An 18,640-nucleotide genomic window follows, 5' to 3' on the forward strand; every position below is an offset into this window, starting at 1 on the left:
GCATTTTTGACTTGCAGTTATGACTCTTCTACAGATGCATCTGCTTTCAGTGTCAATGAAACACTGAACACTTGGTATTTTGATAGTGGTGCATCCAAGCACGTCACTTTTAGGAAGTGTCTTTTTACTTCCTTGCATCCCACAGGAGATGTTGAGCTCACTGCCATTGATGGCTCAATTTTCAGACTTTCAGATGTCTTATATGTGCCTGGTATAACCAAAAATCTTCTTTCAGTGTCCACTCTTAACAGAGCTGGATTTCAGGTCATGTTTGGGGATGACAAATGTGCTGTCCGAGACAGGGAGGATGACTATCCCTAAGGTTATCTGGTACTCTGCTGCGTTGGCTTTTTCAGCTTGATCTTTTTGAGAAAAGAGCAGCATGCTCTTGCAGTTTCTACCCCTATAGCTGCCATGCAGAATGCAGAATTATGGCATGCCCGATATGGCCACATGCATTACAACAGCTTGATGACACTTCAGAAGTATTCCATGGTTGATGCATTGCCACCTCTTGAGATACCTCTTCCACATGCGTGTGAAGGGTGCATTTTGGGCAAGATGCATCGATTTCCCTTCAAGAAGGATGGTTCAGTTAAAGCTCTCCGCAAATTACAGCTTATACACAGTGATGTCTGTGGTCGCATGAGGACTCCATCGTTGGGTGGTCATCTCTACTTCGTTACATTTATTGATGATTACTCCAATTTCACTTGGGTTTTTGGGTTGAAACGTAAATAAGAAGTGTTCACGGTGTTTAAACACTTTTCAGCCATGGTTGAAAATGAAAATGGAGTCAAGATATAGACATTGCGTAGAGATAGAGGTGGGGAATACTTGTCTGCAGAATTTGATGCTTTTGTGAAAGGCAAGGGTATTATGCATCAGCTCACAGTGAGGCTGACCCCTCAGCAAAATGGCAAAGCTGAGAGGAAAAATAGAACTCTTATGGAGATGGACAGATGTATGCTGAAAAGCAAACACATGCCTTACAAATTCTGGCTTGAGGGTTTGATGTGTCCCAATTACATTCTGAATCGGACTCCCACTAAGGCTTTAAAAACAAAAACTCCTTATCAGGTCTGGAATGATAGGAAGCCTTCAGTGGATCACTTCCGAGTCTTTGGATGCCTTGCTTATGCTCATGTGCCAGTTGAATTTAGGCACAAATTGTCAGAAAAAGCCATTAAGTGCATATTTGTTGGGTACAGTGCAGAAAGCAAGGGGTACCGTCTCTACAATCTTGCTACACACAAGATCATAGTCAGTAGAGATGTGATATTTTCTGAAAATTCAGCTCACACTCAGGCTGAATTTCAAATGCCTTCTTCTTCAGAGGATGTCTTTGAGGGGTTGCTACCCATTGCCTTGGGTTCCCCTGCTGATTTTTCTGATGCAAATCAGAATTTACAGCAACCTTTAGATGCTTTAGTTCTGCCACAGGATGTCTTGCCCCCTCCACAAGGAGTGGAATAGGAGGTGCAGCAAGAAATTGCAGACATACATGCAGCAAAAACAGTCCCAAACTGGCTGTTACAGACTCTTAGGGAGAGTAAAATTGATGCTCCGTTACCTGGCAGGACTCGCAGTGCAGCAAGGCACATGGAAGGTGCTAATTCAGTGGAATCAGCATATGCAGGTACTCTTCTTGATGAGGAGGAGCCTGCCACATTCGAAGAGGCCAAGGACAATGTGCATTGGATGAATGCCATGCACGATGATTTGTAGTCCATTGCAAAAATTCAGACTTGGGATGTTGTAGACTTGCCACCGGGTAAACATGCCATTGGCGCACGATGTGTTTTCAAGGTCAAACGGAAGCCAGATCGCTCTATTGACAGATATAAGGCAAGGCTGGTTGCTAAGGGCTATGTTCACAAAAAGGGCATAGATTATTAGGAGACATTCGCTCCTACATCCCGGATGACCACCATCTGATCAGTTATTGCAATGGCTGCACATTTTGAGTGGAATGTTCATCAGTTGGACATAAAAACAGCCTTCTTAAATGGGGACTTGTTGGAAGAGGTGTATGTCAAACAACCTCCGGGCTTTGAAATTACAGCAAATGCACTTCAAGCATGCAAGCTTAACAAAGCTTTATATGGGCTGAAACAGACCCCTCGTGCATGGTATGCCAAGATCCATGCCTTTTTGACCAGCAAGGGGCTGCACAGTAGTCCTATTGAGAGCACCCTCTACATCAAGATGGATGGGGGGGAAATTTTAGTCATCCTTCTTTATGTCGATGAGTTATTGCTCACAGGGTCCAATGAAGACAAAATTGCAGATTTCAAAGCTGATTTGCAGACCAACTTTGACATGTCAGATATGGGGCTGCTTCACTTTTATTTGGGGATCCAGTTCTCTCATGAGACACGTGGCACTGTTATGTCTCAGTCCCCTTCAAAAAGGATGGGTCAGTTAAAGCTGTCCGAAAATTACAGCTTATACACAGTGATGTCTGTGGTCCCATGAGGACTCCATCATTGGGTGGGATGCCTTGCATATGCTCATGTGCCAATTGAATTTCGGCATAGGTTGTCAGATAAGACAATTAAGTGCATATTTGTTGGGTACAGTGCAGAAAGCAAGGGGTACTGTCTCTACAATCTTGCTACACGCAAGATCATTGTCAGTAGAGATGTGATATTTGCAGAAAATTCAGCTCACACTCAGGCTGAATTTCATATGCCTTCTTCTTCAAAGGATGTTTTTGAGGGGTTGCTACCCATTGCCTTGGGTTCCCCTGCTGATATTTCTGATGCAAATCAGAATTTACAGCCACCTCCCGATGCTCCAGTTCAGCCACAGGATGTCTTGCCACCTCCACAGACAGTGGAACAAGTGGTTCAGCAAGAAATTGCAGACATACATACACCAAAAACAGTCCCAAACTGGCTGTTATAGACTCTCAGGGAGAGTAAGATTGATGCTCCATTACTTGGCAGGACTCGCAGTGCAATAAGGCACATGGAAGGTGCTAATTCAGTGGAATCAGCATATGCAGGTACTCTTCTCGATGAGGAGGAGCCTGCAACATTCGAAGAAGCAAAGGACAATGTGCATTGGATGAATGCCATACACGATGAATTGCAATCCATTCAGAAAAATCAGACTTGGGATGTCGTAGACTTGCCACCAGGTAAACATGCCATTGGTACACAATGGGTTTTCAAGGTGAAACGGAAGCCAGATGGCTCCATTGACAGATACAAGGCAAGGCTGGTTGCCAAAGGCTATGCTCAGAGAAAGGACATAGATTATGAGGAGACTTTTGCTCCTACATCCCGGATGACCACCATCCGATCTGTTATTGCAATTGCTACACATTTTGAGTGGAATGTTCATCAGTTGGACATTAAAACAGCCTTCCTAAATGGAGACTTGTTGGAAGAGGTTTATGTCAAAAACCTCAAGGCTTTGAAATTTTAGGAAATGCACTTCAGGTATGCAAGCTGAATAAAGCTTTGTATGGGCTGAAACAGGCCCCTCGTGCATGGTATGCCAAGATTCATGCCTTTTTGACCAGCAAGGGGCTGCACAATAGTCCTACTGGGAGCACTCTCTACATCAAAAAGGATGCGGGGGAAATTTTAGTCATCATTCTTTATGTCGATGACTTACTGCTCACAGGGTCCAATGAAGATAATATTGCAAATTTCAAAGCTGATTTGCTGACCAACTTTGACATGTCAGATTGGGGGCTGCTTCGCTTTTATTTGGGGACCCAGTTCTCTCAAGAGAGACGTGGCACTGTTATGTCTCAGTCCAAGTATGTTCAGAAACTCTCGGACAGATTTAACATCATGCATGATTGTAAGCCCATAGCCACTCCCATGGAGCCGGGGCTGAAACTCACAATGCATGATGTAGGAGAATTAGTTGATGCCACACTTTACAGTCAGGCTGTTGGATGCCTCAAATATCTCTGCAATACTAGACCTGATATTGAGTTTGCAGTATCTCAGGTGAGCAGGTACATGCACAGCCCAAAAACTATGGATTGGCAGGGAGTTAAGCGCATCTTCCGTTATTTGCAAGGCACGAAGTCTTTTGGCTTGTTATTTCCCAAGGGGGGTGACTTGCAGATGCATGCCTACAGTGATTCAGATTGGGCTGGTGATTATGATACTAGGCAGTCCACGAGATTAGGGGAGGAGAGGTTCTCACACTATGCAACAGAGGGGGGAAAAGGATTGTGTGAGAAGCTCCCGGACTATGCAGAGGGGGAGGAGAGATTATGTGAGGAGCTTTCAAACTGTGCAAACATATTTTGGAGCTCCATATGTCCAGGAGGATCCATTATGAGAGGGGATAGAAGTTTTCAATCCGAGTGCAAGGGAAATAGAAACTGTCAAGAGGGATAGAAGATGAAACAGTGAAGGGAATGGAATAGTGAAAGCTTAAGTGGCAATTGTTTCTTTTTGGGTAAATCTTGCCTTTCCTGGCTGAGCAAGAAATAATCTACAGTGGCTACCTCATCATGTGAAGCTGAGTACAGGGCAGCTTTCACAGCAACAGTTGAATGTGTCTGGCTGCGACGTCTATTTGTTGATCTTCATCTGTCTTTGGAGGGTCCTTCTCCAATTCTCAGTGATAGTCAGAGTGCCATTGCAGTGGCAAAGAATTCAGTGTTTCATGCTCGCACGAAGCACATTGAGGTTCACTATCACTACGTCAGGGAGAAGTTGCATGTAGGAGAGATCAGTATGATCTTTGTGTCCACCCATGACAACGTTGCATATATTTTCACCAAAGTACTACCATGTGAAAAGTTTGAGGCATTTCGCAGTGCCTTGAACTTATATCCGTTTGGTGATTGATCAGCCTTGTACATGACATTGGCACTGCAAGGGGGTGTTAGAATTATAGATATAATTCAGTAGTGACCAATGTAATTTAATAAGCTAGTTAGGGACACTTTTCCCTCTTTAAGAGGTTTTTCCCCCTAACCGCAGTTAGTTCACTAACTATGGTTAGTGACTACTAAGGTTTTGTCACTAGGACAAAACCTTATCTCTCTCTTTTGAGTTGTACTCTTCACACTCTTCTATTTACAACTAAGCTTTCAGCTTCCAAGCTTTCAACTCTCACTCTCTTGCTCTCTCTCACTCTCCATTCTCTCACAAGAAGCTGTCCTTTTCTTCAGGACTGTCTCTTATAATATAATGACAGTTGACACTGATAGGGTGAGCTCCTGAGTACTTGGCTGCTCCCGTTGCCCCCCTCCCGCCATCTCCTTCTTCCCACAGCCCCTCCGTCTCCTCCATCATCGCTTTCTCTCGCTGCCGCCTCCTTCGACCTCCTCCTCTATCTCCCCGTCTCCCCTCCCCGTCTCCCCTCGTCTACCCTCCCCGCCTCGTCTCCCTGAGATGGCCCCCGCCTCCCCTCTCCGCTTCATCCGCTTCCCCTCCCCGTTGTTCCTCCTGTCTCCCCCACTGTCCCTTCTCGCCTCCTTCCACCGTCCCTACCACCTCCCTCCTCCGCCTCCTTCTCTCCTCCCCTCCTCGCCGGCTTTCTTCTCCCGCCTCCTCTTCGCCTCTTGCCCTCGCCTTCTCACCCTCCTCACCTTCTCGTCCCCCCCCCCCCCCTTCCTTCTCCACCTTCCGCTCTCCTTGCCTTCCTCTTTTCTCTTCCGTCCCTACCTCCCTCACCCCGTCTCTTCTCCGCCTCCCCTTCTGACGCTTATCTCCTCTTTCTCTTCTTCCTCCCTGCAGCGGGAGCAGTTGCGCCCGTTAAGGCGAAAGAATACCTTGGTGGTGACCCTTGGTCTGGCCAGAGGGGCTCTATGGCAGCACCCTTGAATCCCACGGCCATTAAGGTTCTTCTTTCGCCAATTGACAAGCAACAGGTACAGCAGGTAGTTCAGTCCCTCCAGGACAAGGTGCTTGTGGGTAGAATTGTGGGCCTCGCACCCACACGGAGACAGGTGCCATATTAGAAGGAGACCACATCCAGAAGGTCACCATCTATGGAAGAGGCGTTTTTCTCATCCAGTTGAGCTCCCTCGACATTGCCTTGACACTTGTGAAGCGAAACCCCATTGTCCTTGGCCCACATCTTGTTTACCTCTTTCCTTGGTATCATGGGCTCACAGTGGAGGACATGGATATGACACACCATGTTCCACGTTTCCCGGTTACACTTCGCTCCTTAAGGAGTATCGAGACATCCTCCCTTCTATTGGTCGGGCATTTGGCACAGTGCTTGAGCCCCCGCCATAGTCGTCTGCCTCAGTTCTAGCAGATGATGGAGTCTCCAGGATCGGACTAGTGGTTGAGAGCCCAGAGCCCCTCCCAGAGTTGATCCTTCTCGAGACCCTTGAAGGGGGCACGCTTTGCCAGAGAGTGGAGATTTTTGGGTTACTAGGCCAATGTCTTTAGTGCAGACAGATGGGTCACCTCGCTAGAGATTGCCCGCGTGGTCTCCCTCGTGCGCCTCCCTCCTGCCCCACAGAGTAGACAGAGTCAGCAGGTTTGAGCCCAACGTCCTCTCAGGCAGGAGTAGCAGGAGTCTCAGACCCCTTGGGTTACCTCCCTTAGAAGGGGACTGGACTCAAGTTAAAAAGAAAAAGAAACCAAGCAAGCAAGCTTGCAAGTGCGCCGTAGGTAGAGGGCGAAGCGCAGAGAGAGGGACATGATTGATCGAGAGGCCCTGAAGGAGGAACAACAGGAGCCATCTGCTCTAGCGGCAGGGGCCATCGTCCATCCAGACGGTCCTCCAACTTAGGAGGTTCAGCCTCCGCATCCACCTCTGCAACAACATTGAGCCTCAGGAGCTCCAGATGCGGGGATGGCGGAAGCCGCAGACGCTAGCCCGATGGGGGCAGCAGAGGAGTCGATCCAGAGCTTCGGCGAGCCTGATCAGTAGGGGGCCCTGTGGTCCTTGTCCCTCCTCCCCCTCTCCTCCTAGACCCTTCCCTCTCTTCCTCTTCACTTTCCCCTTTTCCTCCAAGGTTCCCCCCGCTCCCTCCCCCCCCCCCCCCCCCCCCCCCCCCCCCCTCCTTTAGTTACCCTCACCACCCGTCCCTCTCCCTCTATCTCCCAGGTCCCTATCGCTCCCTCTCATGTCTTCCCCCTCTCCACTTCATCCGTAGGTTCTTCCACTTCGACATCCCTATTAGCTGGCAAGGGAATGATGACGCCCCCTTTTGCTTCCTCCAGTCTTGGCGTCCCTTACCGCGGGACTTCTGGAGGTTAGGACCCTGAAACTATCTGGAGATTTCGAACTCTTATCCTCTACCATTGGAGGTAACACTCATGGTCGTTCAGCCCCAAAAGGGGGGTTTGATCAGTGCAGTGGGATCTCAGACACACCCCATTTGGAGATTTCCGTTTGCCTCCACAGGGTTGGAGAAATGGTCCCCGGAGGTGTTCGATGCTATTTTGGGGAATCAGATTACACTCATGATGGATGAGTGGATGGGGCCACATGGACTAGACCTTTGATACACCCATGGTGCGGAGGTGAACTTTCAATTGAGCTTCACGTGCGAGGAGCCGGTGTATGGTTTGGCGACAGGAGTTATCAGATTGCCGATGGAGGTAAAGGTGGAGCAGACACACTTTTGGCCCCTCTAGAAGTGTGCGGAGTTGTTTGGGATGGAAGCCTCCTTTATGATAAAGTGGGCACGGAATATCGATATTGAGCCGGTATCCACACTAGTACGACGACGCACAGAACTTAACTACTCACCCTCTAAGGGCAATTACACAAAGCAGTTTTTCTGGGACATGCACCCACTCATAGGAGAGTCTTGTTCCCGACTTCCCCATCCTCATGAGCTGGACCATAGTGAGTTGAAACGTACACGGGCTCCACGATCGTGTTTGTAGCCAGCCATAGTACCTGATACAGAAGATTGGTATTGAGCTTGTATCCACACTAGTACGGCGACATACAAATATTGACTACTCGCCCTCTAAATTCCCGGTAAAAACACACAAAGCAGTCTTTTTGGGACATGCACCCACTCACAAGAGAGCCTTGTTCTCGACTTCTTGTCCTCATGAGCTGGACCATAGTGAGTTTAAACGTACACGGGCTCCACGATCGTGTTTGTAGCCGGCCGCAATACCTGTGATACTCCGGCAGGAGTTGTAGAGGGCAGTGGTATGGCGGGTAGTGGACATCCTTATGGTTCAGGAGCACATGTTTTCAGCTTCAGACATCAGACGACGCCATCACCTTCTCCTAGGGAGAGGTCCAGAGGAGTGGTTTCCTGCGGTAGGACAGAGTGGAGGGGTCTGCATCTCAGTCTCATAGACTTTGGCTTCAGAGTTCTACGATCAGGGCGAGCTCATTCCAGGACGGGCAGTGTGGATGGGAGAGTCCAGGATCGGGATCTTGAACATGTATGCCCTAGCGTGTAGATAGCACCGCCCGGCCTTTTGGAGGAGGCTGTTAGAGTGTCTTCCGGATGTAGACTCCTAGATTGTTGGAGGTGACTTCAACAACCTGGAGTTTAGGAAAGACAAGCAGGGCCGAGCCTCGTTCTTTGAGATGCCAGCAGCAGAGCGTAGCACCTGGGAGCAATTTATTTTCATGATTAGTGGCAGAGACCCGTGGAGAGAGCCAGATTTCAGCAGGACACTTGGCAGACTTCTCTTCTCCTTTGGACAGAGGAGACACGATGGATTGCTAGAGAGACTAGACTGTTTCTATGTTGGGGACTGGGCACTTCACAGAGGCGGATCTATCAGGATTCTGGCGATGTCAGACCACTCTCCAATGGTACTTCACTTGGATCAGTCCTGTGTCGAGGAGCAGAGCGTAGCACCTGGGAGTAGTTTATTTTCATGATAAGTGGCAGAGACCCGTGAAGAGAGCCAGATTTCAGCAGGACACCTGACAGCCTTCTCTTCTCCTTTGGAGAGAGGAGACACGATGGATTGCTAGAGAGATTAGACTGTTTCTATGTTGGGGACTGGGCACTTCACAGAGGCGGATCTATCAGGATTCTGGCGATGTCAGACCACTCTCCAATGGTACTTCACTTGGATCAGCCCCGTCGAGGTCTCCCCCAGAAGGGAGTCTGCATGACCTTCTGTAGGACGAGGAGATTCAGCAGGTTATGGCAGGGGTTTGGAAGCACTCAGAGACGGCATTGTGTGAGGGTTGGGCTGCATGGGTGGTTGATGCGATTCAGAGGAGTAGTGAGGAGCTATTGGCTCACGTCCTTATGCGGAGGAGGTCCCTTCAGGAGTGAGAGTGGGCTTTGAGGAGAGACCTCGCCTCCATCGAGAGGCTCAGGGAGCAGGACCCAGTGTCTCAGTGGCTTAGTGATAGATTCGAGAGCGCTCGTTTCGAGCTTTAAGACACGGAGGTGTGGCGGGCTGAGTTCTCCTATCATTCCTCTTGGGTCCGATGGGTGCAGTAGGGGGACATGATGACAAAGTAGTTCTTTCAGACCACTGGGTCGCGATCGGTAGGCACACAGCTACAGCGTCTCCGGGACTCGTAGGGCATCATGCACACTGACCCGCAGGAGATTTTGGACATGACCATTGGATTTTACAGCCAGCTCTTTCAGACGGAGAGGATGACCTCAGCTGGTCTTGTGGCCTGCGAGCTAGTTTGGGATCACGTTCCGACAGTAGTCTGGCAGGACTTATGCAGTAGGCTTGAGGAGCCTTTCACAGATGAGGAGCTTTGGGAAGCCCTCAAAGCTCTCTCGATCCAGAAGTGCCCAGATGAGGGTGGCTTGACTCCGGCCTCTTTCGAAACTTCTGGGAGATTATCTCCATCCCTTTCCGTTTAGCTTGTTAGGAGATTTTTGACACAGGCCTTCTCCCACAGTCCTGGAGCTGGGGGTGGATCTATTTGTTTCCGAAAGGGGAAGAATGGGTAGATATCCGACAGTGGAGGCCGATAACCTTGCTTGATACTACATACAAGATCCTCGCCAAAGTCTTGAGTTTGCTGTTACGGCCCCATTTTATCGACATCATCCATGACACACAAACTGGGTTTGTGCAGGAGCGTAGCATCCTGGACAACATCTTCACGTTTTGGGAGACAATCGATTGGTCCAGGGAGGAGTCACAGCCGCTGGTCCTCCTTCTTTTGGATTTTGAGAAGGCCTATGTGGGGTGGAGTGGTCTTTTCTGGAGGGCATTATGAGAAGATTGGGTCTCTCAGACAGATGGGTCAGTGGAGTTTCAGTGCTATATGTAGGGAGCTCTAGTCAGATGCTCATCGGAGGACACACAGGTGAGGCTTTTTCTCTCTCTCACTCGGTCTGTCAGGGCTGCCTACTCGCTTCCTTCCTCTTCTTGTTTGTGGCGGAGGCTTTGGGCTACTATTTGAGATCATAGGTGGCGGGTCTTACAGAGTTGAGGCTCCCAATTAGACAAGAGGAGGAGCCACTTGACTTGGAGTTTGCAGATGACATGGCCTTGTATGTTGAGGGCACTATAGCGAGTCTGGTGAGAGTCAGAGGTGCCCTGGCTATTTACTATGAGGCCTTGGGGGCACGGATCAACTGGACGAAATCCATAAGCTTCTTCACAGGCTTTGAGGAGACTCGGGAGATCTGTGAGTGGGGGAGTGACTTTGGCTTCAGATGGATACTGCAGGGCCAGACAACGAGATACCTCGGATGCTAGGTGGATATTGACATCACAACAGAGTAGCAGATTGCCTCGGTCCTGGAGAGTGTTCGGTGCAAGCTTCTCTATTGGAGCTCGATCAAACTCTCCCTAGCTGGTTGCGTCTTAGTGGCAAACGAGGTCCTTGCCAACGGCTTGGTATTTCGCCTCCTGCTGATGCTTTCACAGATGATGCATTTGGCAGCTCCGACAGTTAGTATGGAACTTCCTTTGGGCAGGGTCAGATGGCACGAGGAACACTAGGGCCCGTCGAGTAGCTTGGCAGATGGTGATCATGCCGAAGGCACTGGGAGGCTTGGGTGTCATTGATCCGGAGATGCAGAGCAGGGCCCTTCTGGGCATGTTGGTGGTCTGTGGCCTCACCCTAGGTGCAGAGCCTTGGAAGCTCTTCTTACAGTGAGGGCTTCTGAGGAACACCCCACGCACTGGGGGACAGTGGCAGCCTTCACATAGATGGATCTTCTCAGAGGCCCTCCTTACGGGGAAGGGCTCCCCCCTGATGAGGAGTCTTCACAGGGTATGGCAGAGATTGGCAGGGGGTCTCATCCGTGCTCTGCCTAGATGTAGAGAAGAGTTTGAGCGCCAGTCCCTTATGTGACACCCAGAGATCAGGGATCGGTTGGGCACAATGGGATAGTGATCCAGTAGGGTTCTTTGGCCGTTGGAGCATACTACCTATGGAGACTGAGGCGAGGCTTGTTGCCCTAGCGCACCTGCGAGGGGTAGGGCAGCGGATGGCGAGATTTACTTAGCCATTTTGAAGTCCTGGTGGGAAGGATTTCATGTTTGGAAAGACAGCAGATGGTTGGGGTAGTTTTCTCGTACTGGTGTTCCCTTGAGGATGTTGATGCAGCGTGGCAGCACGCACCCCAGCTTCTTTTGCGTAGGACTTGGAGGCCTACTTCAGCCACTCACTGAGAGTGACCCCGAGATGGATGGGAGTCTTGATGGGATACATTGGTAGATGATTAGAGTGGTGGGACGTTTGGGGAAGGAGTGGCACATTGACCCTTCCAGTATCTTAGAGCAGGATGTCTCTAGATGGCGCCTTTGGCTGTGGGAGGGTAGACCCTTGAGCGAGGTCCAGTGGGATCCAGGAGAGTGGTTCTAGCCCTCCAGGGGCGGCCTAGTTGGCCTAGTTGAGCAGGTGGATGAGGTGCCCTTCTTTTCCTACACCACACGAGTTGGTAGGAGGCTTCAGATGGACTCGTCGAGGTGGACCCCTTCGAGGGCGAGACATTGGGTGACCCAGAGAGTGCCCCGAGATGTGTGCGCTGGGTTTTGGATGTTGTTGTGGTTCAGCTTGCGGCCAAGGAAGATCTCTTACTTCTTCTGATTGGCTCCCATGGAGGCTTGCTCATAGGACCGTGGTTGGAGCAGATGGGAGTGGATGGGTAGTGCCATTGTTGCTCCGATGGTATCCTGGAGACTATCCCGTATTGCCTTTGGAGCTGTCGTAACGCAGCGAGGATCTGGATGGGAGCCCTCAGGATCATGACACATATGCAGAGTCTTCATAGATCTTCATAGAGACTATAACTGGGGGATGGTGGCTTGGTTAATAGAGGGAGGACACGCGTTGCAGATTGATGAGATCTCCCTAGCCTATCGGATACAGGGTTAGAGCATCCAGAGGATTGCACTCCACGCGGCAGCCCCCCCGGACAGTTTAGCTCCTCCTCCTCCTAAGGAGAATAGTGTTTGGGAGGTGGTAGCCAGCATCACGGCTTGGATGGCTCGCTGTAGTCTTGTGATGGAAGAGCACCCGGTTTCATCTGCAGCTACCCTAGTTGCCATATGGCAGGATATCATTTACACTCTACGGTCCACCCGGGAGCACAGGACTCCAGGCTCCAGGGCGACTATCGAGAGGCGTGCTTGTTTCTGCAAGGCTTGGCCTGCAAGTGTTTTCTACATCTTCACTCTGCGAGGGATTCGCTAGCTGTATAGTCCCCCCACTTGATATGGAGTACTAGACTTTCTAACCCTCCTCTTTTGAAACCCATTCTTCTTCTAGTGCTCTTATTGAGCCCTTGCGAGCACAAGTCCACTCAGCTTGCCTCTAGCATCTTCATAGTTCAGGGCTATAGCTGTTGCTACATCCAACGTGTTCGAACACATACTTTCATCTTGATCCTATTGTTCCAATCCAAAGATATAGTCTTTTACTTGCACCAAGGCACCAAATGAATTCCTCCCTGAGAAGTACATGTCTGATTTAGGCTGGAGTTTAAGTGTCAATTTTGGGCTTCTATTACTCCAAGTATGTCTGTCTGCCGATGGTATCTTATGAGGTCATGCTATCTCAACTTGAGCATACCATAAGGTCTACCTACCATTCTTTTTGACCTTTAATCAATCTTAATCCAAAATAACCCCAAGGTGATTTAGTGAACTAACTCCATAGTTAGTCACTTTTTCCAACGAGCCAAAGTTTGTGCATAGGTTCAAGTGTACAGTGGTCTTGGTGACCGTGTAGTGCCTAATGGTTAATCGTAGATTAGATAACTCTTTGCTTAAATTTTCAAGGCTATACTCACTACGGTCACCATAGGTTCTAACTCATGTAGTCTTCTATCTCCTCCAACACACCCGCAAAGCGCAGTGAAGGTATTGAACACAAAAAGTCCTATGGATAATAGATGTGCTAGTTAGGTGAGCAAACACGAAAGCTCGCTCACAAAGCGCACTGAAGGCATTGACAAGATAACCCAGACACAGAGATTCCATTGGAGTGTAGATATGCTGATAGGTGAGCAAATAACCTATAGTCTCGTATCTCCTCCAACACACCAAAGCTTGCACACAACTGACCTGCATGTTGGGTTAAGTAAACTAGTACAGGACCAAGTGGATGGTTGAGTAATTCTCGTGTATGGGATTTGCACCACATGTAGCAGCTTGACCTATGTAACATCTTCAGATGAGGTACTGTAATCATAGAAATGATATCACCTCAGAGTGGTGATACAAGTTACCACAGTAGGATAACATTGGATGATAATGTGTATATCCGTGTAACTTGAATGAGGGTCATTTGAGTCATAGCCAGTGATCACGGCCTGCCATGCAGGCTTGAGCGCACACATGCTCGTGCGCGCACACGGACACACAGACACATGTCACGCACGCATGCGCGTGCTGCCCCTCGCAGATCAGTACATGTGTAAAAAGAAAGTTATGATAAACAAAGAAACGTGTTACTATGGAACACAATATAAATAACAGGGTTTAACTTCTGCGCCTCATGGACAGCTAACTGTTTGTATCATTTTCAACATTTTATGGAAGGAACTTTTCTCTAGAAAAGAAAAGAATTATCCATGCTAAGGTCCTTTTCTAATTCTGCATGCTTCCTTCAGACAGAGCAAATGGGAAGGATCGTGAATGAATTGGACACAATTCAGTTTTCCATCAAAAAAGCTTCTCAGCTTGTAAGGGAGATTGGTAGGCAGGTAAATATTTTGTTGGATGAAAGTAATATTTAAACAATACTACATATTGTGTCACTAGTGTTACAAAGCTGCTGGTACAAGACAGTTTCTTGTCACTTATCTTGCTCAATATGCAGATCGCCACAGATCGTTGCATCATGTTGTTCCTTTTTCTGATCGTTTGCGGTGTCATTGCCATTATTATTGTTAAGGTAATCTGCATTCTTTCAGTGTCTTCCTTTGATAAAGAGTGATTTACATGTGGTTCGTCTGTGTTTTGCACGTGTGGGTTTGGGGAGTGCTAGTACACACACATATGCATGTCCTCGATGTACATGTGTATCTACGGGTGTGACGGTGGATGATGGGTATATGCCTGTGTTGTGTGTGCACGCACATGTGTGCAGGACTGCTTGTGTGTTTAGGTATCTAGGTCTGAAAGCATCCTTTCTAAGTTTCTATCATGGATTTTTGTGTGCACTAGCAAGGTAGGTGTTGGCTTTGCCAACCAATGGGACTCTCAGTTTTCCTGTCTTCATGGCTTATAAGAGTGTGTGCAAGTGCATGTTTTGTTTGGGAGGGAAGGGCAGGCTGTGTGTTTGTGTGTGAGTAGGAGGGCTGTGGTCGGCCTGTAGTTTTTCTTACCAGTTGCAAGATCCTCTTTATTTGATGATTTATTTTCACTTCTTCTGGTGTTCTGAAGATTGTCCATCCAAACAACAAGAACATACGTGACATTCCAGGGCTTGCACCACCTGCCAGTGGCAGCAGTCGTAAATTACTGTTTGCTTTGGAGCTTGAAAGGTCTTTCTGAGAGTATTTTAGGGGAACCTTGGTGCTGAACATGGGTGAGAAAGGTCTCTCCTAACTGATTTGTCTTGTGGGTGGCATTTCCAGAATAGGACGTAGTGTGGCTTTGTATTATTTTTTGCTTGTATATTGTCCCATAAATTTTCCAACGCAGCTTTGGAGTATTCCCTCGGCAGGGAATAAAGTATTCGAGTTTTCACATACATCCAAGGCATCTTATCCAAAGATGCTGAGGGAATTTTCCCCAACATCCTCACAACATGTATTAAATTGCTTGCTACATTTCTTACTGGTAGATTTCTCGGGAAGGTTCTGGTAAAGCATTCAAAAACTTACTTCCTATGGTAGATTTGATGTAGAGAAAAATTGAAGTCGTATTCTTTGAACAAAGGTCATTTCAGTTCAGCAAATTCTTTTGGTGGCAGAATTTTGTGTATCTAAGCAGTTTTAAATCTGTATTCTGAAGAAGTATCTTTAGCAGTTTCAATGAGGAAGAACGGAGAAACATCTTCAGCAGTTTTAATGCAGAAGAATGGAGGAACATCTTTGGCTCGGTGCCTGGATGCAATAATGTCATGTATATTCAAGTTATTGTTTGCACATGTGACCCGTAAGAAGATGTTCTTTGAACTAGTGTTCATGACTACATGGGTGGTGTTCCAACGACTTTGCTCATCCACATGATGCATTTGGTTTACCTTTCAAGAGAGTGGGAAATAGAATCAATCTTGTGCTTTCTAACATTCACCTACCTAGCCTTTCTTTGAACCTAGTTTCTTGTAATGAATTTTACGATTGAATGTTTTCGGCAAGGTTCTCGGGACTTGTGATTGTTTTGCACCTCTAGAGAAAGTGCAAGGGAAAGTGGCTAGTTCTTGTAAGACTTTCCTTGTTCTCAATGGAACTTTATTTGGATATTCCCTTGTGTTTTAGGGGACATCTAATAGTCCACCATTAAGGGGCAACCTTGCTAAGAATGATGTACTCGTTTAAACTTCCATGCTTCACCTTGTCATTTTGCTGTAAGTGACTTTTTGTGAGACATAGACGAGGTTATGTATGACAAGTGTTGGATCTATAATGTTGAAAAGGGAACCCTAGGGATTTTTTTCTTATATCGTTGACTCCAGCCATATTTAGGACAAGGGGATGCTTTGAATCCTCAATCTTATGTTGAGATCTAGTCTAACATTCATATTTTCCTTCCATATAATCTTAGAAGGCAAGAAGACTACTATAACATTTTTAGTTTTTGAATGCAAGAAAACTATGTACCATATGATCCCTTAATGGCAATGGGTGATGATGACTTTTTGAAAGCTCTTGAGAATTTTGGTACTATGTTCATGACATGAGGTATATCAAGAGTGAATTCATTAAATTCATTAAATTTACATGTCTCCGCATGGATGGTGCCAAGAGGTTTGGTTTCCTATGTGTTGCAAAGATATTTTTGTACTCTACATTTTCACTATATTTTTCTATTACAAAGCCTTGATACAATCAAATATCATAACGGAGAGCAACGAATATCACCTTGTTTCCTTGACAACCAAATATCACAATGGAGAGCATACAATTTAAAGGACAAACCAAAACAAGGTTAGAGTGGAAACTTGAGCTATCATTACGAGAATTTAGAGTGAGGAAAGCATCAACCTTCCTAAAACCTATTTGGTTACATTCTTTATGCATGATCCAACCCCTTATATTCTTTATGTATAAACCAACCCCAAACTTGGCGGAACCTTTGATATAGGCACTTTCTTCCTATTTAATCTTGATCTTTCTCATGTGTGTCTACTAAAGACTCAATCCACCCACCATTCATTGATAGTAAGCATAGTTTTTGCAAGCGACCTATCCTCCACAAGTTCTAGCACTCTATAGCACATCCACGTCTATAGCCTTGGTCTAAATATGTGGGTTAATTTTGCAATGTAGAACCTTTCCATTCCTCTTAATTGCTAGCCTAATGTGCAATTCACTTATTTCAAACTTGGCTTTCTCAGGTATACATAAGCTAGGGCGTCACCATCCCATTTAATAGTTAGTCCCATAAAGTGTCCATTTGAGAGCTTTCCTCACCTTGTAGCCCTTGTTTCCTTGTAGTTGCATTAGCAACCTTTTCCAATAATGCTCAGGAGGAAAGAAGGAAAAGGCTTATTTGGAAGGATGTCATGTCATTTTCCTAAGCCTTTAGCATCCTTTTTATTAATGAACCATTGAACTAGTCAAGCCCATGGTACATCTTAGTAAGCCATCTTCCAACTTGCATAGCCCAAAGTTGGATGCCCCCTTACTAATGGTTCAACTTTCCTATGGAATATGATGCATTCTCTTGCTCCTAGGTTCCTCAAGTTGCAAAAGTATGGGATATAATGAATTCTCTTCCTCCTACGTTCCTCCTAGGTTACTCTTGTTAGGAGAAAGAGAATGAATACTCTTCCTTCTAGGTCAAGACACAAAAAATTTGGTATACTCACTCAAATTATCAATCTCTTGAGATGACACTCCCCTTCACCAAATTGTTGTTTTTGCATTAAGAGGTGGAGCTTTTATAGGACTAAAAGCTACGATCTGAAAGCCAACAAGTTGTGAGGAATTCGAATATATAATCCCATTTTTTTCATTCATATGCCTTTTCCAAACCAATGTTCAATAATGCCCATTATTTTCACTATATTGGGATCATAATTTATGGCTATTAGATGATTGATTACATTCTTGAAGACACCTGGAACTTGCACTAAGTCTGGGTTGCTCTCGATCGACTATCTTAGACATCACCCATTGTGTGTTCTATGGTAATCGTTTTTCCACTATCTTATAGTGATGAACTTCCATTCGCTTGAGTTAAGCTTATCTACTTTTTGGTAGCAAATTTTATTAGCCTTATATTCAAACAGCTTCTAAGAGAGATCCTTTTTCACATGCATATTATTACTATTGCAACATAGTTCTTTCTCAAAGGACCCCAATGATGTTTATAAGACTTTGTCAATAGTTAATTTAAGCTAGAGACTCTTCCATCCTCTTTAAGTCTTAGAGGTTCATATGCTTAATCTTCAATAAAAGGTTTGTCCAATAATGTATCCCCTTGCGAAACCTAATCATTTGGAAAACTTGAAAATTTAAAGCAAGGACTATCCTCATCATTGCTAACTAATGGTTGTGTGCCTTCAACATGATGTCAAGATGTTGTCCTTTGTTTTGTTGAGGATAAGAATGTAATTAAACATGGTAGAAGCCAATATACACTACATTGATTGATAGAAGGTCGTAGGAGCTAACACTATATTGAAGAATTTGGGAATCTCCCAAGTTCCACTTTCAAGTAAGGGGTTAAGATTTGACCATATGTCCAAAACTTGAACCCTCATTTGAAAGTGGTACTTGGTAGGATTTCCTAATACGGTGTTTAAGATGGATTCCACTTTCAAGTAATTGGTTCAGATTTGAGCATGTGGCCAAAACTTAACCATATTGGAAAGTCCCAAATTATTTGAAAATTCCCAAATTCCCTAATATCGTGTTAGCATGGTAAAGTTGAAAGGCATAAGAAAGAAATCATATAAGACAAATGATGGACAAAGTTGTCTTACGTACATCTTCTTGCACTTGGTGATAATCGCTTTTAGATCTATCTTATTGTAAACATATACACCTTGAAGATGATCAAAGATACATCTAGTTTGAGGGATAGAGTGACAATTCTTCATTCTGATTTTATTGAGATCTTCGTTGTCTACATGTTTTTAGTATGAACCATCCTTGTTTTGT

The 18,640-nt window shown here is 46.3% G+C and overlaps 1 protein-coding gene across 1 annotated transcript in view; it reads left to right on the plus strand.

Moving 5' to 3' along the window:
* The window catches only part of LOC147884165 (putative plant SNARE 12), a 71,389-nt gene extending 55,801 nt beyond the window's left edge, over positions 1-15,588 (plus strand). Inside the window, exons 8-10 of the mRNA XM_087398247.1 lie at positions 13,976-14,068; positions 14,185-14,259; positions 14,751-15,588. Coding sequence (XP_087254373.1) covers positions 13,976-14,068; positions 14,185-14,259; positions 14,751-14,861 — 279 coding nt within the window. The 3' untranslated portion in view covers positions 14,862-15,588. The remainder of the gene's footprint in view (positions 1-13,975; positions 14,069-14,184; positions 14,260-14,750) is intronic.
* Positions 15,589-18,640: the final 3,052 nt, after the last annotated feature.

This window comes from Dipteris shenzhenensis, chromosome 27 (genome assembly GCF_047967505.1).
Source record: "Dipteris shenzhenensis isolate YYH24624 ecotype China chromosome 27, Dip_SZ_1.0, whole genome shotgun sequence".
Taxonomy (NCBI): domain Eukaryota; kingdom Viridiplantae; phylum Streptophyta; class Polypodiopsida; order Gleicheniales; family Dipteridaceae; genus Dipteris; species Dipteris shenzhenensis.